Consider the following 26,475-nt stretch of genomic DNA (forward strand, 5'->3'; position numbering starts at 1 on the left):
TTTTTTTTTTTTCAAAAATTTTAAATATGTGTGCAGGGTATACCGTTGGCTCTGTGAATATTAAAGCAAAAATGTTGTTTATACTTTGCTGGTTGAACTTAAGACATTGATGCTCAAGATATTTGTATGCATGAGTAGACAATATCAACCAAGTCATAAATAGTTACTTTCCTATGCATTACACGGGTTACACACTCCTAGAAATAGTTACTCTCCCAAAGATTATTAGTTTTTTAGGGCTATGTATGCATAATAGCGTGCCTGCGAGGGATGTTCTTGCTGCCAGGGGCATTAATTGCATCAGGTTATGTCCAGTTTGCAAAAAATCAAGTTGAGTCTATAGACCACTTGTTGAGAGAGTGTTTGTTTGCACAACATTTTTGGTCTGAGATGGGGGTTTCTCATTTTTTTATGGCTGGGCACACTCAATGTTTAGATGATTAGCTCTATGAGAATTGTCTTCACAAGTGGACTCATCAGAATCACAATCCGTGGAGCGCTATATTTCCTTTTGCCATCTGGAATCTTTGGAAACATCGTAATAGAGTGATGTTTGATAATGCCCCTCTTAATCTCAATCTTCATAGCTATTGTCTTACCCAAGCTGTGGAGTTTTTCTTTTGTGTTGGTAATATGAGGAAAGCTAAATAGAGAACTATTGTCCAAGTGAAATGGTTCAAGCCCCCTGTTGGATGGTTTAAACTAAATTTGGATGGGGCTTCATGTGGAAACCCAGACAAAGCGGGAGGTGGTGGTCTTATAAGGGATTGCAATGGGTTGTGGATCAAAGGGTTTGCGAGGTCTATTGGATTTGCTACCAGCATTACTGCTGAGTTTTGGGCGTTAAGAGATGGGTTGAAGCTGGCCTTGAATGCAGGAATCCAGCAGTTGATTGTGGAGTTAGATGTGAAAGTGGTGGTGGACCTTATCAAATCTAATGCAACCACTAACAAGCCGTTTGCCCCTCTCTTATATGATTGCAGGTGCTTGCTGACAAGGTTCATCCGGGCCCAAGTGGTTCATGTGTATAAAGAAGGCAATCGTTGCGCAGATGTACTTGCGAGATGGGGTAGCACCATGGCGGAAGCTTTTGCTGTTTTTGATAACCCACCAAGTCCTGATGTTGTGCATTTAGTTAATATGAATAATGTTGGCATGTTTGTTAATAGGATAACTGAACTTGATCTCACCTCACTGGGAGATAGTCTGTATTTTGTATTTCCTCTTAACCAAAAAGAAAAGAAAAAAAGAAATAGAGGCAGACGCTTCCTTCCCTTCTTCGGCCCAATATATAGTCCCACTCCCAACTCTTCATTTTCTCAGCCCACACTTATTATTATGTGACGCTACCCCATATCTTCTTTCCAAAAATCCTACTTGTATTCTTACTCATTACCCTCTCTCTCTCTCTCTACCCCATATCTTCTTTCCAAAAATCCTACTTGTATTCTTACTCATTACCCTCTCTCTCTCTCTCTCTCTCTCTCTCAGAGAATGGCAGGTATCTAGCAAATTGTGTTGCAGTTCGGAAATCTCATGGTGAGGTGAGTAGTACATCTTAATATCTATAGTCTCTCTATCATAATTTTTATTTTTTTGCTAATTAAATCCAATTCCTTTTGGTGGGACTGGGAGCTCATTAATTTTGATTGCCGTGCGCTTTAATTTGTTAGCCTTCCATCCTTTTATTGTCCCCTCCACCTTTGTAAGCATTCAATTCATGAATATATATATATATATATAGCTCCGCTCCTTGTAATTCTTCTCTTTCCCAATATTTGCTGGGTTGATGTTTTGTTGTCACTATTACTAGCTTTGCGCAATACTAAGTTCCGTTTGATTTTTAATTTTAAGTTACATTCAAACATTCCTATATATATATATATATATATATCAAACTCTCCATATATTTGAATTGAAATACATCATCATATACTAACTAAATACAGTACATCATATACAAACAAATGAAATATCACTCACAATCTTCCTAAAAAATAAAAAAATAAAAAAATCATCAGCTCAGTGATCTAGTCACCTGGCTACAATACATAATCATCAGACACCAATCAACCTTGGGCTTGTCTTCAATATGAACAAAAATGGGGTTGGAAGTCCTTGCATCTTTTTCATGTTTAGGTAGCTCAAAAATGGTCTTTTTGGAACAGGTATCCACTTCACAATCCAACCAATTGGCCAAGATACTATTCCAAATCCAATGCACTCACCCCATTGCCCCCAATTCAACCTTTCTGTACCTGCAAACTTCTTCAAAAATTCTACCATAACCACTTGAAGGACTATGGTAATGGCTATGATCCCCAAAAACAACTTATTCCTATGTATCCCTTTAAACACATTCTTCTTCTCAAGCTTTCTTGCATTGAATTCATTGAACACTTGACAAAGGACGAAAGTATTGAAGATCAATGTGTCATTTACCTTCTCAGTCACACCAAAGATTGATTCACCTTTGAATTGCAAGGTCAAAAGGACGACAATCTGATACAAAGCTTGGGCTAAGAGGTTTCTCCACATTATGTTGGTAATAAGTGGTTCAGTTCGACCTACTGGTGGCTTCGTCATCAACTCCTCGGTAGGCTTCTCCGTTGCAAGAGCTAGAGCACCCAATGTGTCCATAATTAAGTTCACCCATAATAACTGAACTGCTGTTAATGGGACTTCACCAGCTGAGACAGCTGCCACAAAGTTGATCACAAGAGCAGCAACATTCACGGTGAGTTGGAACTGAATGAACTTTTGGATGTTGTTGTACACACATCTTCCCCACCTTAAAACTGTAGCAACGGAGGCAAAGTTGTCATCCAAAATGACAACATCTGAGCTCTCCTTTGCCACTTCGGTGCCCTGAATTCCCATTGAAAGTCCTACGTCAGCTTCTTTCAATGCTGGTGCATCATTTGTGCCATCTCCAGTGACTGCAACAACATGACCATTTTGTTTCAAACATTCTACCATCAGTAGCTTGTCGAAGGGAGAAGACCTTGCCATCACACAAATTTTATCAACTTTCTCCATTCTCTCCTTTTGTGTGTAGTTTCTGAATTCAATGCCTTCTACCACTGCTCCACTCATGTCTTGACCAATCCTCAGTATTCCACATTCAACAGCAATAGCTTTTGCTGTGAAAACATTGTCTCCAGTGATCATTTTGATGTTCACACCTGCATTTTGGCAATTTTCCACAGCTTTCTTTACCCCTGGACGACATGGGTCCTTTATACCCACCAATCCTAATAGGGTCAGACCATCTTCTTCTATCTTTTTTTGCTCCATATCATGTTCTTGATCTTCTTCTGAAATTTGCTTATGTGCAAAAGCAATGCACCGGAGGCTACTAGCTGCCATACCTTGAATTATTTGCTCAAATTTCATCTTTTCACCATCATCTAGATCTTTCCTAATTCCAGAAGCATCATAGTAACTTGAACACATTTTCAAAATCATCTCTGCGGCTCCTTTCCAGTGTACGTGGATTGTGTTGTCTATCTTTCTCCTTGTTATGACTCCGCTTTGTTTCTTCTGAGAATTGAATGCTTCAACGTAAAGAATCTTACAGCTTTGCTTCAATTGTTCCATTTCCATGTTTAGCTCCAGAACAGCCCATGAAAGAATTGCTTGTTCAGTGGGACTACCTGAGAAATCAATTTCAGATCCTAAAGTAGGTCTGTAAACACTACCGGTTGTGTTTAGAGCAACTCCTTCTTGGACCAGTTTGAGAATATATGGATTAATTGATGAGAAAGTAGCCGGTACAAAAGATTCTTTCCCTAGCCAAAACTTAGTCACCTTCATTTTATTCAGCGTGAGGGTGCCTGTTTTGTCAGTACAAATGGTGGTGGCTGAGCCCATGGTCTCACAAGCAGAGAGCTTTCGCACCATAGCCTGATCAGCCATCATTCTTTTCATGGAATAAGCAAGTGTAAGCGTCACAGCCAGAGGCAAACCTTCTGGAATTGCAACCACGACTATAGTAACTGCAGCAGCTACAATCCCCACCACAGCATTTAGTATATCATTAACCTTGGTGCTGCTGCCATTGAACTCTTTATTTCCATTCTCATCTTTAGTATTCCCTGTGAAATATCTAACCAACAAGACTACAAGAACTAGGAAAGCAACTGCCAAACCAACCTTACCTATTGATGAAGTTAGCTTGTTGAGCCGAACTTGTAAAGGTGTCTGTTCATTGGTATCACGACTGATTGAGCTCATCATCTCGCCCCATGTTGTGTTCATCCCAACCGAAGTGACAAGCATTTGAGCATAGCCATCAACCACCTTAGTGCCAGAAAACAAATATGGATGACTGCAATTTACTTCTACATGTTCACTTTCCCCTGTCATGCTGGATTCGTCCACTTGCAATGAATACCCATCTAAGAATAGCCCATCAGCTGGGACTTGATCTCCAATCTTTAAGCAGATGATATCTCCAACTACAATTTCAAATATTGAAATATGTTGACGCCGCCCAGCTCTCACAACATCAATTTGGATATTGTTGCTGACTTTGGATAACTTGTCAAATTGTCTGTTTTGCTTGAAGTTACTAATGGTAGAAACAGCAATGACAAGAAATATAGCAACAAATATGCTTCCACCGTCATACCATCCTTCTTTTATTCCATTCTCTTTAATGCCAAATACCAGAGAGAGTACAGCACAGCCTAGAAGGATGAGAATGGTAAGATCCTTGAAGGCTTCCACTAAAAAATGGAAGAAGCTCTTTGTAGGTGGTCTTTTATATGTGTTTGAGCCAAAAGCCTCGTGTCGGCGAGCAATGTCTTCATCACTGCCATGAATCCCACATTCAACGTTGGTTTGGAGAGTGAATGCCAGTGCATCAATCCCTCCAATGTTTTGGAGTCTTTCAATCTTTTTATCTTTTACAAGGTTAGTGAGTGTTGGTTGATCAACTTTGAACCCAATGTCTGGATTGAGATCCAAAATGACGAAAGATGGAGAAGGTGAAACCTTGAGATTTTTCTGGAGTAGAGAATCTGTGAAAAAGGATAGAAGGGCTCTAGAACAATATATGGAAACAAAAGCGGAGTGCCATCTTTTATTGGGTGTGCTAAGGGAGTGTTGTGCACCAAGTAAAGACTCAATGCGGTCCATGTTTTGTAGGATAATATCCTTGAAATGGTTTGCAAAGCACAATAGGAGTAAAAAGAAAAGATGATGTTTAAGAAAGCGAGGATGAAGTAGTAATCACAAGAGGAAGAAAAGCAAGATAATGTGGATATAAATGGAACAGAGGAGAATGGAGATATGTGGAGATCGAATATAGTGCTAGCTAGTAGATATGAGAATTGAAGTTGCAGAGAGGGTGGTGGTTTTTATAGGTAGGTACGTAGATTTCTGAAGTTACAGGCTTTTTTCTTTACGTGGTTTCTGATTCCTTTATAGGGTGGTGGTTTTTACTTTGAAGTTGCAAAGTGGAGTTGTTAAAACCTGTTGAACAATGCACGGCTCCACTGAAAAATACCGTTCACCGCTTATTATTTTACTGTATACGGACCCACTAGCAGACAATATCTCAATGCTTCTAAATAAAAAATAAAAAAAATAAAAAATAAAAAAAAGAAAAGAAAAGAAGGAAAATGCAGTCGCAGCTCCAGAAACGCGTATCCATACTTAAGTAAACTCAAACAGTTGTTACGTGAGAAAAAGATATGAAAAAGAAAAATTCGGTGGCCTAACAGTAACAGACATTAAGCCCAAAAACGTGTCGGCAGTTACGACGCTCTCAAGTAACCGACCAGTCAACGCGCTGGGATGTGAACCCATTGACCATATTTATACCCTCAGGTTCCTACTTTCCTTCTTGTTCCAGGTAAGCAAACGGAAACTTTCTACCCTCTTCTGGGCTCTGTTTCCCCCAAAATGTTTTGCGTGTCTAAAATTGATGGTCGACTAGAAAATAATATTCCTCAAGTTTCAAATGAATGTCGCTCAAGTTTTAGTCTTTATCTTAACCAAATCAAAATCTTCCCATGATCTTGGTTTTCCAAACTTTATGGATTTTAGGATAATAGTACTTCTATGTGTCTGGGCTTATAGGACTATTATGTTCCTTTAGTTTAGAGTACCAAACTTCTCCGGGTCACAAAGTGCAAAACGAGTCTGGTTTTTATCTAAAAGTCTAAAACCCGTTGCAAAAGATTACAAATAAAATATCAAATGAATTAACACAACACCATTGCACTAAGTATCAAACCCTCAACGTCAATCTCCGCCTCTTCTTCCCTCGTCTTTCTCCCTTTAAACCTTCTTCTCTCTCCAACCTTAAACACTTGAAAATGTTTTTCAGAGCATTCTTAGAAACGCAACCAAACACTTGGATATTTTTTTTTTGTAGTGTTTAGGGCAATTGATTTTTTTTTTTTTTTAATTTTTGATAACAATAATTGTTGGTCAACTTTATACTGTTTTCGGTTGACCGTAAGATAAAGACACTTCCAGCCAAAAATTGTTTACAATTAATTTCATTTGCCATAAAAACATTTTCTGTCTCACCAAAAGCTCATTAACCAAACCTTCATTCCTCCCCAACTGTGGCCACTCAACTACTAATGTCCTTGGTCTATGGTTGCCAATCACATTTTTTTTATTCTAATTTAAAAAAAAAAAAAAATTAAATGTGTACCTGGAGATGACAAAATGTGAAAAAATAGTAAAAACAAATTTTATAGTATTTTTAAAAATGCAACCAAACACTTAAAAATATTTTACAGCTACAAAATATTTTCCATTGAATCAAACCCAGCCTAAAACAAATGAAACCTTAGACTTGCATTCACATCAACTCATAAAATATAGCATGATGCCCATTTAGCCAATGAAGCCCAAATAAACACCCACGCCTATTAATGAACCTGCAAAATGAGATTCTGCTTCATTGCTGGCCCAAATTTAGTAGGCACTGTAGCTTATGTATTTCATTTGCTTATTCATTTCTTCAAAAAAAAAATTCATTTATTGTCATGGCTCTCTCTCTCTCTCTCTCTCTCTCTCTCTCTCTCTCTCTCTCTTGTTTCTTCTTTTCTCTCTTAGGCTATTTTTGGCAACATGTAAAGTAATTTCTGAATGTAAAATATTTTCAATTGAAAATATTTTATGAAAAGGAAAACATTTTCATCTGTTTGGTTGTGTTCTAGGAAATACGCCGGAAAAGTATTTCCGGTGTTTGGTCCTCCAATTTAAAACATTTTCCAAAGACAATGTCAAAAAATACCTATAATACAATTGGATTATAATTTTCAATGGATTGATTGATCAAATCAATGGATCAGTTGTAATTTTCAATTTTTGACATACAAAAACGAATTAATTGCAACCCAAGAACATATCATTGTTATTACCTCAACCAAATCATGAAAACAAAACAAAAAAATATCATACTATAAATGGGAACAATCCCTAAAAACCCCAGGTCTCTATTAGAGAATGTGGGTCTTGAGTGAAAAGAAAGGAGGAAGATGGGTCGGTGGAGGAAAAGGGATGGGTTGGTGGAGGTGGGTCAGTGGAGGAATAGGGATAGATCGGTGGAGGTGGAGGTGGAGGTGGATGACGATCTACCCAAACTACCTTCACTGGTGGTGGGGCTTCCATGCACGACGGCAGGCTGTGGGTCGAGGACAACAATTTGGGCTTCACCAGCGAGGCTGTGGGTCACAGGCGACAATTTGGTCTTCACCAGTGGGGCTGTGGGTCACAGACGATGATCTAATCTTCACTGGTGGCCAATCTCTCCATCCTTTGGCTTGGTCTTGGTGTGACTCGTGAGGGATGTGAGAGTGAGGATAACAAAAATTTTCAGGAGGAGTGTAAATGGTTTGAAGGTAAAATCAGTGTGTAAAATATTTTACAAGTGTAGGTGGGTTATTTTATGGTTAAACACATTAATTTTCAGTTTGACCTTATTTTCCTGAGTTGCAAAACACCATCACTGGTGTAAAACATTTTCCAATTTTCATTTATACCCAAAAAAAACATAGCCTTATTTTCCAAGCTCTCCTCTCTCATGGTCCATGCTGTAAGTGGTTTTCTTTTAACACAATGCAAAGGTAGCTTCAACTACACCTAGGAAGGGTCTTGGAAAATTTTTGGTAGAAAATCTTTTTAGCTACGGATCCGGCGAGACCATTGGTGGATCTTGTGTGGGTCTTTTTCCCAGTCTCGATTTGCTATAATTCGGGTGTGCCTTTTGGTTCTGGAAGAGAGACTATGATTAGTGGGTGGCTAATTTGCTGTGATTTTGGTGGGAGGAAGAGAGAGAATATGAGTTGTGGTTTGTAGGATTGGTGGCATGTGTGTTTTGGCTAGAGAGGTTTGCGGGATTGGTAGAGGTAACAGAGAAAGAGATGAGATAATTAGGGAGAAATAATAAAATAAGATGAGGAAATAATATTTTAATAAAAATAGAATATAAAATAGATAATCAAATGTAGGTGTTTCTAGAAAATATAAAAAAAAAAAAAAAAAAAAAAAAAAAAAAAGAAGTAAGTCTTTGTTTTAAAATAGACAATTTGTTTTTTGTATAAAGTATAAACCGAAGCAAATGCTCTAAAGATCCTTTCTATTTGTTTAGGTTCATAGCACATAGCTTCAATTGTTGTATAACTATCCTCGTCCATGTCAATGTTTAGCAAGTAATAAGTAATAACTATTCTTGGTGTTACGATTTAGGGTCCTTTTGGTTGGGAAGATGAAAAAGTGAGAAAAGAAAATTAAAAGGGGATGAAAAAGTGGGAGAATAGAAAAGATTTTAGTTTTCTCTTGTGATGTTTGGTCGGAGAGGTGAAAAAGTAGAGGAATGAAAAACATTTTTGTTTGGTTGAGAAGAAAAATAAGAGGATGGAAAATATGGTTTGTATAAATTTACTGTTATGCCCATATTAAAATAAAAAGTAACAACTTAGCACCAAAAAAAAGATGAACAAAAAAAACCAAAACAAATGGAAAAAATAAAATAAAAAGAAGGATGAACACCAAAAGAAATGCTAAAAAAAAAAAATCCAAATGAGAAGTACTAGAAAAAGACAAAAACCAAAGAAGAAGAAGAAGAAGAAAACCAAAGAAAAAAAAAAAAAAAAAAAAAATAGAAAAGAAAAGAATTGAAAGATGGGTAAATTAAAAAGACAAAAACCAGAAAAAAGAAAACGAAAGAACTCGTGTGAAATGTGCACATAGGCATTTTCGTCTTCATAGTCATGGAACTATTGTTCTATATTTTCTCTCCAATTTTCTTCTTAATTTGAGAAGAAAACATTTTGGTGGGCTTAGAAAGAAACATGCGAGCTTCACTAGTTTTCCCTTTTAAAATCCACCCAATCAAACACTCCAAAAAATCACTTTCTCTCCCCTTTTCCGTCCCCCCTTTTCCATCCCAAAAATCCATCCAACTAAATGGACCCTTAAATTTAAGTTACATTTGAACAAATTGTTCTTTAGATATGAAAAACAATAAATTAATAAAATATTTTTATTAATATTATGAAATTAAATACTTGCATATTTCTAATGCTATGATATGAATTAAAAAAAAAAAAAAAATTACAAAGCATCAAAGTTTGGCTTCGAAAGTCAAGAGAGTGCATATTGAGAAAAGACCTAAGGCATGGTTAGGGAAGCAAAGGATGACTGTACGAAAATTTAGTTGCTTACTATAAAATAATCTCTTTAAGAAAGCAAGGAATTGACAATGTAGTAATTAGAAGGCAAGAAAAGCAAACAAATATTTTTCACAAGTAAATTATGAAAGGATGAATGAGCAAAAAGGTTTTTAGGAAATTTAAAAAAAAAAAAAAAAAATCAAAACAAAAGAATTACTATAGAGATTTGGTATATGAAATAAGGATTTATTTGGCTAACTTTATTTTATTTACTTGAGTAGGTATAACTTTTATAAATCTCACTTTAATTTTGTTTCGAAAATAAAATAAAAGTATACAAATATATATTTTTAAAACTTGGAAGTTGGAATGTAATGGGAGTAAAGTAGAATAAAGCAAAGTACTAAAAGAGAATATTGACAATATGTTAGTAAGAAGAAATAAAATTATGGTTCTACCAAAAATAAATAAATAAATAAATAAAATTATGGTATTCTACGTACCCAAAATGATATAATTGTGACAGAGAATGATATTATTAGGAAATAAAAGGAGCAATAATTAATGTATGTAAAAGAGAATGGAGATAGCAAATAGTGTTTAAGAAATAATTTGGAGCTGAAACTTGAAGAAGGGTGGAAGCGTTGGTTTGGAAATGGGAAGCAGAAGTAGTAGATGATCTCTGGGGCAGGGGCTATCGGAAAGCAAAGGAGTTTGACTGCGTACGTGTAGCACTTTTAGAAGGCAAAGAATTGGAGCTGAGATGAGATGAAATGGAGAAAGGGGTACCCTCATATATATATATAGTTGTTCGCTTCGCGCGTCGGTCAAATTAAGTCCATCCACGGTAAAGGTATATAACATGGTAGTAGTAGTGGAGATGGTCGTAGAGAGACATAGGGGCATACTGACAGTGGCGCAGATGCTAGCAATGAAAGATGTGCGGCGACATTGAAGTTGATACTGCAGAAATTCACAGCAGTGGTGTTGGCCACCAACAGTGGAATTGGAAGATATGGCTAAGGTGGAGGAGAAATCAATAACATTTTGGTAATGTCTATTTTATAATCAGTTGGTTACGTCAGTGATAGCAGTGTACTGTATACAGAACAGCAGAACTTCTACTTTCAGAATTTAAAATTTTCAGTAAGAGTCTAATCTCCTTTTCCTTTTAGAATATTCAGAGATGCATTACCTATTGCACTTTTTCTTTCTTTTCATTTGCTTTTTTACAATATTCATGGAAGGAACTAACATAAATAAACTTAGAGAGTGATTCATAACTTGGCTAAGAGAAGGCTAAAAAATAAATTATACTAATGAAAGTTATTATACTTGAAACTGATTCCAGGTGCAGCACAATCAACCACAATTTCTGTCATACCTGATTGGGGATTCTGCTTTCCAACAAATCAGCAACGTTAAATCTGACGTATCTTGGATGAGTCCTAACCCAGAAACTTCTTCAAGCTACATCAACAGGTAATAAATAATCGGTAAAATGAGTGGATTTGCTATGTTAAGAGCAATTTCTAGAATTTTTCAGGTGGGAGTGGATAAAAACACTTACAGAAGCAACTAAATCGGAATATGCTTGTTGCAAAAAATATGTGTAAGAACTACCACTATCAAAAATTACTGGTCCTACGCTGCTGTCTGGAACACCTAAGCGGAGACGCCTACTTCCATAATTCATTTTCATAATCTCTGAATGATAAAAATCCCTGAACAGGAAAGCATGGAAAAAAGAGAATAAAAAGGAGAATAAAAGTGCATGTTTACGGCACAGAAGGCATATTAGAAAATGAATATAAGAATTAATCAACATTTAAAGATCTAAGAGGTTTATTTATGAAGATTGTCACAAATTCTTGTAACTGCACAAGTCTTTAAAGATTTGGTCAATAGAGGACTGAGCTACCAGCCCACCAAAGCACATAAACACTTGTATAGATGCACTTTTGCCTTGAGACTAAGAGTCATGTTATTTTCTCTGTTATGTTGCATTTATTCACTGGAAATAAGATATAATCATATAAAGCACAAGATAGGGAAAGATAGAGCAATGAGCTAGATATTATAAGATTCATTTTTAACTGAAGACAATTAAAATTTAACAAAAAAAAAATCAGTAGAAGAGACTGTATATCAAATTATGGTTTCCTTCTGACTGGACCTCTATTTATGTGTGTTCTGCCATGAAATATTTGTCTCCTTATAAGTCAAACAAATTATATTAAGTGCTAGAAGGAAGAGAGAAAGAAAAAAGGAGGGGGGGGTTCTTTGGAAATTTTCACTCACATTGAAAGGCCATTAAGCATAGGAACCCATGACATACCCCACTGCGGTACAAAATCATCACCTAAGAACAAATACCCGCCAGCTCCATCAATAGTGAGGCAATGACCAAGTACATTTTTAATGATTCCCTTTCTTGCCAACTGGGAAGGTAAGCTAACTTTAGACCTGCTTAGCCCAAGGATTCCATCTGTCTTTGCAGAGTACTCAAAAGTAAGCCTTTCTGATCATATGCACACCTTGCAGACCAAAATAAATTTACATAAATAAGAAAATTGGTGGAAGATTAAACACTTTTTAAGGTAATCCAGAATTTTGGGGGTGGTAGGGAGGAAAAAGAGAAAAGCAATACCCGAAAACAAGATTCAAATTGATCCATGATCCATTTTCCATAAGTAGATGAAGCTCATCTCTTGCCAGAACCCCCACAGTGGAGCTTTGATCTGCATACTGAATCTCATAGTCACATTGTTGGCAACTTTGACAATATCCAGCTGCTTGATGTCTCTGAACTTCCATGCACAACGAGTCCTTGGAGGGTAGTATGTTGTCTTTTGTTGGCTTGTACAAAGCATTTGCCCCCTAAATTAACCATATCATTAGAATAAAGAGAAATTTCTAGCTGCAAATTTCAATTGAAAGTTGGAATATCATTATCTTACACATGTTGGCTGCTTTCTATGATTGCATGTGATGCAGTACAAGGTTCACAAAATGAAAACTGTATGGATTTAGGAAGAAGAACAAAACAAACCCTAGAGTGATCTAAACTCTTTAAGTTTCACCACTGAAGATTGCTAGAATCACCAAGCCAATGAAAAATTGCAACGAAAATTTTATAACTCAAATCAAGCTTCTCCCACTGGAGTACAATAGCATGCTTATATATTCTACTAGGACTAAACTATAAGGCCAAAGCTCAATTATTGAATTACAAAAATAATCATGACTCCAGGAAATTAAATAAAATATTAATTGCCTAATTAGCAAATAAGAACTAAAATAAAATCCAATAGAGCTATATAGCCTTATCTTGGTCCACAGAAAACATCATCGTAATAAGCTTTTCCTTTTCAAGCACCATGGGGGGTTAATCAGTAGTAGATGCATCAAACTCATTCTTCATAACATGTGCATCCTCAATTACCCCCATGTTGAAATTTCTCTTCATTAAGAAGTGGAAAATTTTCCTTCTCAAATGGTAAGCAATATACCTGAATTTCCAACAGGTTATTTTAACTATACTACACATGGACCATGTATTCCAGCTCGCTATATTGTTTCTCTAGGGTTGTAACAACTTTAGGCCACTGTAATTCTCTGTCACCACTAAGTTTTAGTGGTACTTGGTATTCTTTGATCGCCAAAATTTAATCACTAACATTATTGTCTCCCATGGGAAAAGCTTTGCCTCCAAGGCTACTAGTTAGTCTATGTATGAAAGCCATTACTCTGTCTTATCGGGCATTGGAATCATCTAACTTTGCAAATAGGCTTTGGACGACTTTCACTAGGGTTCCTAGAGTTTGTTCCATGATACTCTACTAGAGTTAATGCTAACCTGTACTAGCCTGGGTCACATACTTAAACAAATAAGCCGGGTGCAATGTAATCGCTAAGGGAAAAAAATGTGCCACATGAGTGGTATGCACTTTTTTTTTTCTTTCAATCAGTCAGTTCAAGTCTTATGCATTTGAATTCAATTGGTGAACTTAACGTGTTTCACCTAAGATATTATATCTAAGTTTTACCCTAACATAATTAACAAATAAGATATACCACTAGAAAAAAGAATATAGTTGACTACTATAATTTTTTCAATCTAATTGGTAGAAGGATTGGGTCTCAGCATTCTTGTTCAAAGCCTTTGTTTCCCGTTCTCTCGGCTATCTTTTTTTCTCGTTTTTTCAGAGGGTTTCCTTGTTCAACATTTAATAAAGACTCCATGTTCGCTGACAAATCTGCCTCAAATAGCACACTTTTGCATAAACAGAAAGACGAAAATAAATAAGTATCAAATAATAATAATTAAAGACTATTTTTTTATGCAAATAGTAAAGAAAGTTCCTCCTGACTCGGCTCAACTGATAATTAAATACCTCTTACGCTTATCCTTTAGCCTCACTATCTATAACAAGAAAAATTTTAGTAGGAAAAATGAAATATTAAACATTCAACAACAACCAAACCTTAATTCTATAATTTTGGAGTTGAATGTGGATTTTCAATCGACTAGTTAAGATTAGGGCATGTATACTTTCTTGTCATTCTATTCTATCTAAAATCATATTCTCTATTACTTTCTTAATTGATACGTCATTCTTTACTACTTCTATAAATGTTATTTTTAGTCTTGCTATAACTTTTTCATTCCTTTAACTTGAATCAACTCACTCTCTCACTAGTGTATTAATTGCTCACCTCTAAACATAACCAAATCATCTCAAGCAACTCTCCCTCATTTTTAAATCAAAAGAGACCTACCTATCTTTAAGCAAACTTCCTTATTTCAAATCATATATGTTAAAGACAAGAATAAATTAATATAGAGAAGCAAAAGCAAAAAAGAGAGAATAAGACAAGTGTTATGTGGTTCAATCTAATGGCCTACAACCACAAAGGAAGCCCTTAGTAGCTACATGTTTATTATAGTAAATTGTCTGTTACAATGAACCTAAGCAAGGTATTCTTAAAAACTAGGGATAGCTCTAAATGGGCTTACAATATAATGAGTCTCTTGGTTCATTACATTAACATAAACCCAACATATTTAACACTCCCCCTCGAACTTCAGCGTATACGTCATATAGGTCCAACTTGGAACATATACACTCTAAACAACTACTACATAGTGCCTTGATAAAGTTATGAGCAAGAAAGGGTTGGAAAGGGACTACCAACTACATATACCCAAACAAACAATATCTACCAAAAAAAAAAAAAACTTTTTATTCCTATCTAAGATAAATTTATCCTTATCCAGGATACGGATTAGTTGTCATCATGAGTCAAACAAGGTTCTTCCTATTTACTCTAGTCAACAACCACATCAGAACACTCAAAACTCAATAGCGACCACTAGTGTGGCAACCAACCACTATTTTGGCAACCACAACGAGCAAATAAGCACCACCAAGAACAATCGAGATCGGGGAAAAACCACAAAAGGGTACAAGATCCATTGAGACATGTTGGAATATGCTAAAACCTATAGCTGAGGAGTACTGGATCAATCGAGACAAACTAAAATACATTGAAAACAACCAACGCCAAGATCCAAAAACCACCACTAAGAACCACAACAATACAAAGATAGGAAGAGGATGGTTGGAAACCAACATAGATTTTCCATCAAGAGCAACAATGATACAAACCCATGTGTAGAACTCACCCTTAAATATCGATTTCTAAGGGGAGGGTGCCCAAGAACTTATATACACATGTTTAAACTTACACTTAATCCATGTAGGACACTAGGATTGTAACAAAAAATACCAAAAAAAAAAAAAAAAAAAGCACCAGCAACCAACCACCACTACCACCAACAACAAAACCTTAGATATGAAGGTTTCACAAGCAAACAACCACCGACAACCAAGAACAACAACAGTTCAACGAGGGACGTGTGTAAAGACACCTAGGATGCTAGTCAACTTCATGCACCGTCCAACAATAATTTAATTTAAATGGTTAGGAACTATGGATTGTATTAATTCTCTTATACCATTTTAAAGACCAACATAAAATAATAAAGAGAAGTGGAAGCGAAAAAGAGAGAATAACACAAGGGTTAAATAATTCGATCTAACGGCCTATATATACGAAGGAAGCCTTTAGCAGCTATATCTTTAGTATAATAAATGATTTGAATGAACAATAAGCAAGTTATATATAAGAGCTAGGGCTAACCCTACATAGGCATAAATTACATATTGAGTCTCTTAAGCCATTATCACTGTTTTAAAAACCGGACCGAACCAGTTGGTCCGACCGGTTCAACTGGGAACCGGATACTAGTCCGGTAAAAAATCGGTAAAAAATGGGAACTGGAAGAAAATCCAGTTTTGCCCCCAGTCCGGTTTTTAAAATCATGGCCATTATATTAATATAAAGTCAATATCTTTAATACTTTTTTTTTCTTTTTGTATTTCCACTTGCACAGTTTGTCATAGGGTAGTCTTATAATATTTTCCCCTTTAACATAACAAGTATTCTACAATCACACAATATTCTTGATATGCTTTTCCACTTCATCCCTCTTCAATCTTTCCATCTTTATGAATTGTTGATCTAAGATACCAAAAATTCTCTCTTTAATATCTCCTAACCATCAAGTCTTACAACCCTTTTATTTTTGTTTCTACTTTTTCTAAATTGACATTCCATTTACTAAAACCCATAAGATATGATTTGGAAAAGAAAATGACATAAAAAGAAGAAACATATGTATCATAAATTTATTTATTCACTTACTATATAACAAATAAAATCATATCAATTAGAAAAGAGTTGTGCAGATTAATGTAAATATTGCCAATTACCTACTGACATTTGGATAGATATAAATGAAAACTAGGGCAAACATTTAGATACATAAAGAAGAATTTAAAATCGATTAACCAAATAACCAGTTACAAATAGGCATTACCTTGGCACAGCTAATGCAAGGAGGATCACACTGAATCCATGTTAAGTCACTCCCAGTATCTATGTCAAGAAAATAACGCTTTGGAGGATTCCCAACAAGTATGTATGTGTAATACAATCTGCATGATAAAGTTTAGCATTAGGACTAGCATCAAGTATACATATGGCAATTGAGATGAAAAAAGCTTTGATCTTTTATCCAGAAATATAGATGAGCAGGTATCATTTTAAGAAGTTTTAAAGGAGTTTAACACATAGTTTAACTCAGCAACTAGACCTCTTAGAAGGTTCAAACCCCCGGCCCAAAAAACAAAAGAAAAAGAAAAAAAGAATCATGGTTAAGAGCAGACCCAACACAAAGACTAAAGAAAATTTCTTATCTGTTTCAGATTGAGAAAGGACAGCTGCCAAGGCTTCTTTGATGCTTCCACGGTCATCAGACAGTGTGTTCAAGAATTTTACTTGCTGGACCATGGATTGGCCAAGTAGCTACCTAATTTGCCAATATGTTACCCTAAACCTAAAGATCAACCTACATGATTCTAAAACAATACTAAGTCTCCTCCAATTTTCTAAACAATGACCCAGCTCACCCTTATGAATGAGTGCTACTTCGAACAAGCTATAACCAGAACCTTCCAAATTTGCATACTTTGTCTCATGTTTCAAAATGATCCACATACTTTAAAAATATTTTATTTTAATCCTTACACTTTCATGTTTTTCTTTTCACAAAGCTTGTATTCTTGTACTAGTTGTATTAGCACTCCTACTTTGACTAGAAAACAAAAAACCTAATAAAAAAAACTAATTTCGACTTAAAATAAAGCATAAGATACTAAGAATCTCTTAGAAAATTCTAGACTCAACTAAACTACAAAAATGTGCTTAATTTGCGGGAATTGCAAAACTTACAACATTTCCCTGAATATAAAATTGACTTTAACTAATAAAATTTAAATTGTTTTGACCTAAAACACACAAAACTAGATCTTTAAAACCACACAGCTTTTACTTCAATTGGACACATAAATTCGATAAACTAAATCTTAAATACACAAATTTGCAAAGTAATAACAAATCAATCTTCCATGACTACATTATTCTCACCCGGTTGAAAAAATATTTGGCCTCAAGTTTTTAAGATTTGAAATAAAAGAACCTTCGAACTAGAAACTTGCACCAACTCTTCAACTATCTTTGAAAGCATTAAGGATAAAAAAATTTCTTTCCCACCATATCATTAATTTGTTTGGAATGATAAATCATAATTGGAGTGTTTTTCAATATCTTCCTTGGTTTTTTTTTATCAGTAAATAAAAAATTTATTGAAAATATGAAAAAAAAAAAAAAATATATATATATATATACAATGAAAGAACAACTTCCTTGGCACATAGGGAGTGTACAAGGAAAGTAAAAGTCTATCCAAAGTTGCATAAATCTACGAAATCTAAAACAAAGGTTGTGTCAAAATCACTCAAAGCAGTCCTCCATTCAAATAAAGACAAAAGGAAAATGCGCTTCAACTCGATGATAGAACGCTCCTCCCCTTCAAAGATTCTGTTGTTTTGTTCTCTCCATATGCTCCACATAATATATTGCGGATTAACACCCCAAATAGATGCCATCCTATGTCACCCAACACCTCCATGCCCATAAGCACCACCTGTTTAGGCATAACTCAAGAGATACCAAACAAGCTAAATACAAAGGGCATAAGGCAAAAGGACAATGAATGAGCTAGTGGTCCCCCGATTCCCAATCATTTTTACACATACAACACCTATTAACAACACAAATATTTCTCTTCCTCAAATTATCCAAAGTTAGAATCCTCCCCCTTCGCCGTAGTCCAATTAAAAAAGTTACCTTAGTAGATAGGTTTCGCCTCTTCTTCTTTTTTTTTTTGATAGGTAATAAGGAAATATTATTAAAAAAAGAATAGAAAAAAGATACACAGAATTCACAATAGTGAACAAAGAACAAACAGAAACAAAGAGGAACAAAAAAACATCAAACTATTCTGAGACAAAATGACTTCACCTCTTCCACTCTTTCAAGGGAAGAGGTAATTACCTCTGTTAGATAAAATTGAATAAATGACTTCACTTCAAAATATCTAACCCAAAACCCTAAAGTTTTGGGTTTTAAATTTCACTAAGAATGTTTTGGGTTTTAAATTTCACTAAGAATGATGTGGTTTATGAAGTCTAATGAGAGTTCTTGATGGATTAAAGGCTAGGGTTTAGTGTTAGGACATTAGGGTTCCGGTTACGGTTCTCTGGTTAAGGTGATTATGGTGTATGATGGACGTTCTTGAAGTGAAATGTACTAGGGTTTCAGGGAAATGAGGCTAGGGTTTTTGGATTATGAGTGTCGATTTGGTTGGTGATGGGTCTAATGCATGCAAATGGTGAGTGATTAATTGGCTTGTGACTTCTTAGAGAGTCACCTTGTCTAAATAATAGATAACTTCAAGGGATACTCTAGCTCCAAGAGAATTAACAAGAGAGAAAGAAAGACTTAAGCAACAAATGATTATTTTTTGTTCATATCCCAAATGAAAGTTACAATGGTTTATTTATACATCTCACGCCCTAATCTTATTGGCCACACATGACTCACTCTTATTGGTTGTGCATTAAAAAAATTACACTTAATTAATGTGTTGCATGTGCATAAGCCCTAATTAACCCGATCTCCTTATGGGTTTCAGTTAACTCAACTGATAAAGTCTCTAATGATTGAATAAGAGATCTGGGGTTCAATCGTCTACACCAAAAATTGATTGGTGTCTTAGTCTGATGATAAAGAGCTATCATCAGAAGCAGATACCATATGTTAAAACTCTCTCTCTCTCTCTCTCTCCCCCCCCCTCCCCAAAAAAATAATAATAACTCACTTTATCCTTGTAACTAGCTAACCCTAATCATGTGCCAAGGTTGTAAGCTAATCCCACTGAGCTCGTGGCTAACTAATTAGGGATGATCCATATGCATGGGAGTAAGGAGGAGCTGCCACAGGAGTTTGGGAGCATTTGGATAAGGGAGTGCCAAATGACAGCAAAAGTGCCAATTGGCCTCCACTGAGTGTCGATCGTCACTTCCCCCAAATACTAGGTTTTCTTTTTCTAATATTTTCAACTTATCTTGTGTTCCAAACACTTTGCTTCTATTAAACACAACCCTTTCACACAACTAGTTCAAAATCCTCTTCATTTCTTTGTAGTCTTCAGAAAAATCTTAAATTAGGACTTTATTCCTCATTAGTCATCATTATCTTGGATGAGAAATTTTGTCAAGTGGTTGGTGGGAAAATGTTTTAGTAAAGAATTCGTAGAACGATTTTGGCTGTGAACAGTGAATAAAAGAACAGTACCCATGCGAAAAGAAAGCAATAATAGAAATAAAGAAGAGAACAATATGGCTAATGTGCCTCAATACTCAAAATGCTTGATATTTTGTTGATCAACTTCATTTCTTCTTTAGGTACTAAGCACAAATGTATACATAAGAACTCTTTCTTGTACTAGTAGTATTAGGATTCCTAAGTTAACTAGTAAACTAAAAACCTAAACAAAGACTAACTTAAACTCAAAGAAATTAAAACTTAAGATACTAAGGATCTCCTATACAATTTTAGATTGAACTAAACTACCAAAATATCCTTAATTTGCAGGAATTAAGGAAATTACAAATTTACCCTCAAATATAAAATTGATCAAAACTAATGAAATAAAAACACAAATAAAACTCAAATTTGGCCCTAAATCACACATAATGAGACCTTTAAAGCCACATAAATTTTACTTCAATTATTCACATGTGGGTCCCATAAAATAAATCTTAAATAGACAAATTTGCGAAGTAGTATTAAATCAATCTTCCATGACTGCATCTCTCTCTCTCTCTCTCTCTCTACACGCATGCGCTCACACACACACAAAAGGCTTGAAGAGCATAAAGACATACCCACCTCCCCATCCCTCAACATACACCCATGCATGCAGAGTACACAACCCAATATTATTTCTACAAAACCAATACTCTCCAATTATTTTTCTCAGTTTAGCCAAAATTAGTAGAATCACACACCCCACCAAATTAGAAACAAAAATTTCAGCTCATTTCAAAATATCCAAAAATTGAAAAAAGGAAAAAGTACACAAAATCTCCATGTGATTTCTCTATAAAACAAGAAAGCCCCCAAAAGTTTTGATTGTAATACTTAATCCACATTGGGTATTTTTTCTTTGTAAACCATTAATTGTGTCATACTTAACCCCCTAAGGTTTTTGAGTGTAACACAATTAACAATTTACACATTAAACAATACCATAGGTGGTTAAGTGTTACACCCAAAACCTCAATGAAATTCCATGTTTTAGGTGAACTCCACAAGGGGGGTTTGTGCATTTTTCCCCAAAACAAAACAAAACAAACTTGTCTTTCATGCTCTGTAGCTCCTTCACGATTTGCAGCCTCGTATGATGGGGTCTTTTCCTTTATTGTCATTTGGCAATGTAATAGATGAATATGGTGGAAAAAGGTAATAGATGTATATCAATGTATAATGGATTTGATAATTGGGATTTGGTTTTGACACTATGTATTGAAGCTCTTGATGTAATGAAAATGGAAATGAGTTAGTGTTAAGGAAAATGATCTTGACATTATGTAATGATTTGGTTTGTTAATTTGTCGACAATTCTTCATAATGACTTGAATATGAACCTCACTCAAGCAAAACTTCTCGCTTGACACTTTGCTCAACCAACTTCAAGTGAACCTTATCTATTGGACATTCATTCCAATCAACTATTTCCCCTCCACGTGTGTTATTATTTTTTCCATCATTTGGAAACTCATTTAACTCAACACAATTCCTTGAAACACTTCTATGAATCTCACTTGCAATTAAATCATCATCAATTTGTGCTATATTAAAACAAGAATTTAAAAAAAAAAAAATCAATATCATATTATATGTTAAATGAAATATGGATTACAAATAAAATAAAAAATAATAGTACCTTCTTGAGGTAGTTCATTTAAGTCAAAGTAATTCAATGGAACAAGTTGATGAGTCTCACTTGCAACTAAATTGTCATCCATTTGTGCTACATTAAAACAAGATTAAAACAATCAATATTTAATATCATATTTTAGGATAAATGAAAAAAAAAATGATACAAATAAAATAAAATAATAGTTCATTCTTGAAGTAATTCATTTAAGTTAAAGCAATTCCTTTTAACAAATTGTTTAGTCTCACTTATAACTAAATTTTCATCCAACTAGATGAGTCTCAACTTGGTGCTATATTAAAACAAGATTAAAACAATCCACATCATATTTTAGGATAAATGAAAAAAAAATGATATAAATAAAAAAAAGATTAAACTCATATTCAAATATATTTAAAAATAAATATGAATTTAATAAAATAAAATTATTGTACCTTACAAAATAATTGCTTAATCCTTCATTGAACATTTGAACTTTTCTTCATCTCTTTTTTTTTTTTTTTTTCTTTTTCTTTTTGAAGTGGGATTGATAATGGTAAAGTGAATGAAAGTGAGTTTGATATTGGTAAAATGAAAGAAGATGAAGAGTAAAATATTGATAAAGTGAAATTGGGTGGGAAATAAAAAGTAAAATGGAGGAAAATGTGTTAAAGGTGTGTTAAAGGGAAATGGAGGGAAATGTGTTAAAGGTGTCTTAAAGGGGCATTTTTGTCCTATAATTACTGAAGAAACCAAGATACACATTTTACACAAACCAAAGCTGAAATGTTAATTTTTGCCCATTTTCTATGCAGGTGGGACCCAGGGGCTGGTTCATTAATAGGTGTTGGCCAACACCTATTAACAAAACCGTGTGGGGATCTGAAAACAACATATGGATAATTTAACACATATTTCATTCATGTGTTTTAACTTTATAATTTAATTTTTAAATTAATAAATCATGCTACTATTTTGAATCAAACTTTGTATCTCCTCCTTTAAATAGAAACTATTATTAAGATTTAATGGATATAATATAACAAATAATAATAAAATAGAATTCACAATAGTATTCCAAAATTAACTAAAAACTTTTTATTTTTTATTTTTTGCACTTAATAATTCACTTAACATACAAATTTAAAAATTAGATGAGACACGTGGTTCAAAATTAAACTCAAATTTAGAATTTAATTAGATTTTTCTCAATTTTGGCTATATATATATATATATATATATATATATATGATTTAGAACCTAGTTAAATTTAGACTCTTTGGTTTTTTGTACCCAATAATTCACTTGCCACAAAAATTAAAAAATTAGATGAGACATGGCACAAATTGAACTTCAATTAAAATTCAATTTAGACTCTTTAGTTTTTGCACTTAATAATTCACTTTATACAAAAATTAAAAAATTAGATGAGACACATGACACAAAATTAGACATGATTTATAATTTAATTGGATCTAGACTCTTTGGTTTTTGCATCCAATAATTTGTTTACCACAAAAATTAAAAAATTAGATAGAACATATGGCACAAAATTGAACTTCAATTAAAATTCATTTAAAATCTGATTGAATTTAGACTCTTTGATTTTTATACCTAATAATTCACTTGACACACAAATTTAAAAATTGATAAAACATGTGGTGCAAAATAACTCTCTCTCTCTCTCTCTCTCTCTCTCTCTCTCTCTCTCTCTCTCTCTCCTGTCTCTCTCTCTCTCCTCTCTTCTCTCCTCTCTCTCTCTCTCTCTCTCTCTCTCTCTCGTCAATTGGAGTCTCTCTACTAGTCAATTGGAGTTTTCCAAATTGTTAACTCTTAACTCATTTTCATCATACCTTTTTTGTACCCAACCAAAGTATCAGTCTAGCTTTTAAGTTGAAGTATAAATTATTTGGTCTACTGGCTGCTAGGAGACATTTTATCGTGAAACATATTTCCAAAATGGTCGGGTGTTTCAGTTAGAAATACTTCCTAGAGACGTGTTATCTTAGAATTGGAATTGTAAACATTTTGACAAAACTGAGAAGCCGATGATGACATTTCATGTCTCATGCAACGTCATGAAACACATTTTCTGCCCCAAAACTTGTGTCACGGTTTGGATTTTCCAAACTCAAAAGAATTTATAATCCCCAGGCCCAAACACTCTTGCCCATTCCCAACAGTCCCAATGTATCCATTAACATTAACCATTCTCTTACTACTCCTTGGATCTGTATGGACATTCATACACATCCTATTACGCCCAAAAAATGAGCGTAAACTCCCACCAGGTCCTTGGGCCTTACCAATTATCGGTAACCTTCACATGCTAGGTGACCTCCCACACCGTGCCCTCCAAAGCTTAGCAAAAACATACGGACCTATCATGTCATTGCGGCTTGGTCATGTCCCAACTATTGTGGTCTCATCACCCCAAGCCGCTGAGCTATTTTTAAAGACCCATGATACCATTTTCGCTAGCCGACCTAAACTCCAATTCGCTAAGTACTTGGCTTACGGTAACACGGGTTTGGTTTTCACCGAGTATGGTCCAGATTGGCGCAATGCTAGGAAAATATGTACGTTGCAACTTCTTACTGCTTCAAAAATTGAGTCATTTGCACCCATGAGGAAGGAGGAGGTAGGATCGTTGGTGCAGTCACTCAAAAACGCTGCGGCGGCGTGTGAGGTTGTGGACCTCAGTAGAAAAGTTTGTGAACTTATCGAGGAAACCTCATGTAGAATGATATTTGGGCGAAGTAGAGATGACAGATTTGGCTTGAAGGCGATTATTGAGGAGACCCTTTGCTTGGCGGGGGCTTTCAATCTAGCAGATTATATTCCTTACCTTGGGGCACTAGATCTACAGGTTTGTATTTGTTTCTATTTACTGAACTTTGTCCTCCATTTGGAAATCCCAGCCATTCATTTATTGCTCGTAGTATCTAAAAAGGAAAAATCAATACTTCTGACTTTTCTTTTTAGGCTTTACATTTCAATTCAATTTCTGCGGCCACCTTAAAATTCAGAATTTTCTCTGTAAGTAGTGTTGCCGGTCCAAAAGTGTCACACAAAGCGGTTCATACTTCAAACTTCAAAGCAAAAGCCAAATCTCAAACTGGAAAGCTCATGAAAATCATAAAAAATAAGCACTGAATTAATTTTTTACAAGTCTTTAATCTTTACGATTTTTTTATTGGCTAGCTCTTAATTGTTTCCCACTTCCATAGCCAGACTCTATTTGGGTTAATTATAAAGAACGATTTTCATTTAGAAATTCATACAAATTAGATTCATTAAACCTTGTGGAAATCTGAAAACAACAGATGGATAATTTAACACATATTTCATTCCTGTGTTTTTACTTCATAATTTAAATTTTAAATTAATAAATCATGCTACTATTTTGAATCAAACTTTGTATCTCCTCCTTTAAATAGAAACTATTATTAAGATGTAATGGATATAATATAACAAATAATAATAAAATAGAATTCACAACACTATTCCAAAAATTAACTAAAAGCCTTTTTTTTGGTTTGTTTGTTTGTTTTTTTTATTTTTTGAGTCAAACATTCAATTAAGGAATTGAGGTGGTTACAACTAGTATGAGGTGCTAATGTAGCTCCATCCACAAATAATTACCACATCAATTAATTTGTTAGGTTTACTTTTAGTGAAATTGGTGAAACACTAACAAAACTCTTTCACTTTCAAACAAAAATATTTTCCTCAATTATTTACGTTTTGAGAAATGTTATTATTGACTTAGTGATTTTCTATCATTCAAATGCCCTCAGGGATTGACACGGCGAATGAAGAAGGTTAGCAGGGCTCTTGATATAGTCTTAGAGAATATCATCAAGGAGCATGAAAACATTCCAAGTGGTCAACAAGATCGTCAAATGGACTTTATAGACATGTTACTTTCTTTGATGAACCAACGCATGAATCCCCATGATGAGCATGCATACATATTGGATCGAACAAAAATAAAGGCTATTATAATAGACATGATTTCAGGTGCATATGACACTTCAGCTGCTACAATTGAGTGGACCTTTTCTGAACTCTTGAGGCATCCACGGGTGGTAAAACAAGTACAGGCAGAGCTGGAAGCTGTAGTAGGGATGAATAGGATGGTAGAGGAGACAGATTTGGCAAATTTAACATACTTGGATATGGTGGTGAAGGAAAGCTTAAGACTACATCCTATTGGACCATTACTAGCCCCACATGAATCCATGGAGGGCATTGAATTAAATGGATATTATGTCCCCAAGAAATCACGAATAATAATAAATGTTTGGGCTATTGGACGAGATCCTTATGTGTGGTCTAATAATGTAGAAGAATTTTATCCTGAAAGATTCATAAATAGTAATATAGACCTCAAGGGACGTGACTTCCAACTTATCCCATTTGGGTCCGGTCGAAGAGGGTGCCCTGGAATACATCTAGGTCTTACAACTATCAAATATGTTCTAGCTCAATTATTGCATTGCTTTCACTGGGCCCTTCCTAGTGGCATGTTGCCTAATGACTTGGACATGACTGAGAAGTTTGGGCTATCAATGCGGAGAGCCGAACACTTGTATGCTATCCCAACTTACCGTCTACTCAATTAAATATGTAATCCAATTGCAATATAATAATCTTCGAAAAAAAATTTACTTATTAGAAGAAGTGTGCTCCTAGCATTCAAGTTTATGCTCGACCACTAATATATTATACTAACTTGTTGTTTTGGATTCAAATGTATTTTGCGCTCTTATAAATAGAATGTCACAAGTTGGGGACTTCTGCTCAATATATATACACATTCACACACACATACAAGGTAAATTCCTAAAATAATTTGTAACATGTGCCTTTCTGAAC

General features: G+C 34.7%; 3 protein-coding genes across 3 annotated transcripts in view; 1 reads left to right on the plus strand and 2 right to left on the minus strand.

Moving 5' to 3' along the window:
- Window positions 1–21,703, minus strand: part of LOC115964549 (aspartyl protease APCB1-like) — a 29,971-nt gene extending 8,268 nt beyond the window's left edge. The window contains 8 exon segments of the mRNA XM_031083837.1: window positions 11,026–11,111; window positions 11,212–11,365; window positions 11,943–12,138; window positions 12,141–12,178; window positions 12,292–12,521; window positions 16,588–16,705; window positions 21,328–21,526; window positions 21,622–21,703. Coding sequence (XP_030939697.1) covers window positions 11,026–11,111; window positions 11,212–11,365; window positions 11,943–12,138; window positions 12,141–12,178; window positions 12,292–12,521; window positions 16,588–16,705; window positions 21,328–21,526; window positions 21,622–21,703 — 1,103 coding nt within the window.
- LOC115965317 (putative calcium-transporting ATPase 13, plasma membrane-type) lies at window positions 1,906–5,380 on the minus strand. Its single transcript, XM_031084508.1, has one exon. It carries the CDS (start codon window positions 5,140–5,142, stop codon window positions 2,059–2,061), a length of 3,084 nt encoding a protein of 1,027 aa, XP_030940368.1. The 5' UTR covers window positions 5,143–5,380; the 3' UTR covers window positions 1,906–2,058.
- Window positions 21,704–23,782: 2,079 nt separating the features above from the next.
- LOC115966053 (cytochrome P450 CYP736A12-like) lies at window positions 23,783–26,222 on the plus strand. The gene is made up of 2 exons (XM_031085391.1): window positions 23,783–24,463; window positions 25,395–26,222. The coding sequence occupies exons 1-2, from the start codon at window positions 23,783–23,785 to the stop codon at window positions 26,220–26,222; spliced, it is 1,509 nt and encodes a 502-aa protein (XP_030941251.1).
- The last annotated feature ends 253 nt before the right edge of the window (window positions 26,223–26,475 follow it).

The sequence above is a fragment of the Quercus lobata genome, chromosome 10, assembly GCF_001633185.2.
Source record: "Quercus lobata isolate SW786 chromosome 10, ValleyOak3.0 Primary Assembly, whole genome shotgun sequence".
In the NCBI taxonomy this organism is placed as follows: domain Eukaryota; kingdom Viridiplantae; phylum Streptophyta; class Magnoliopsida; order Fagales; family Fagaceae; genus Quercus; species Quercus lobata.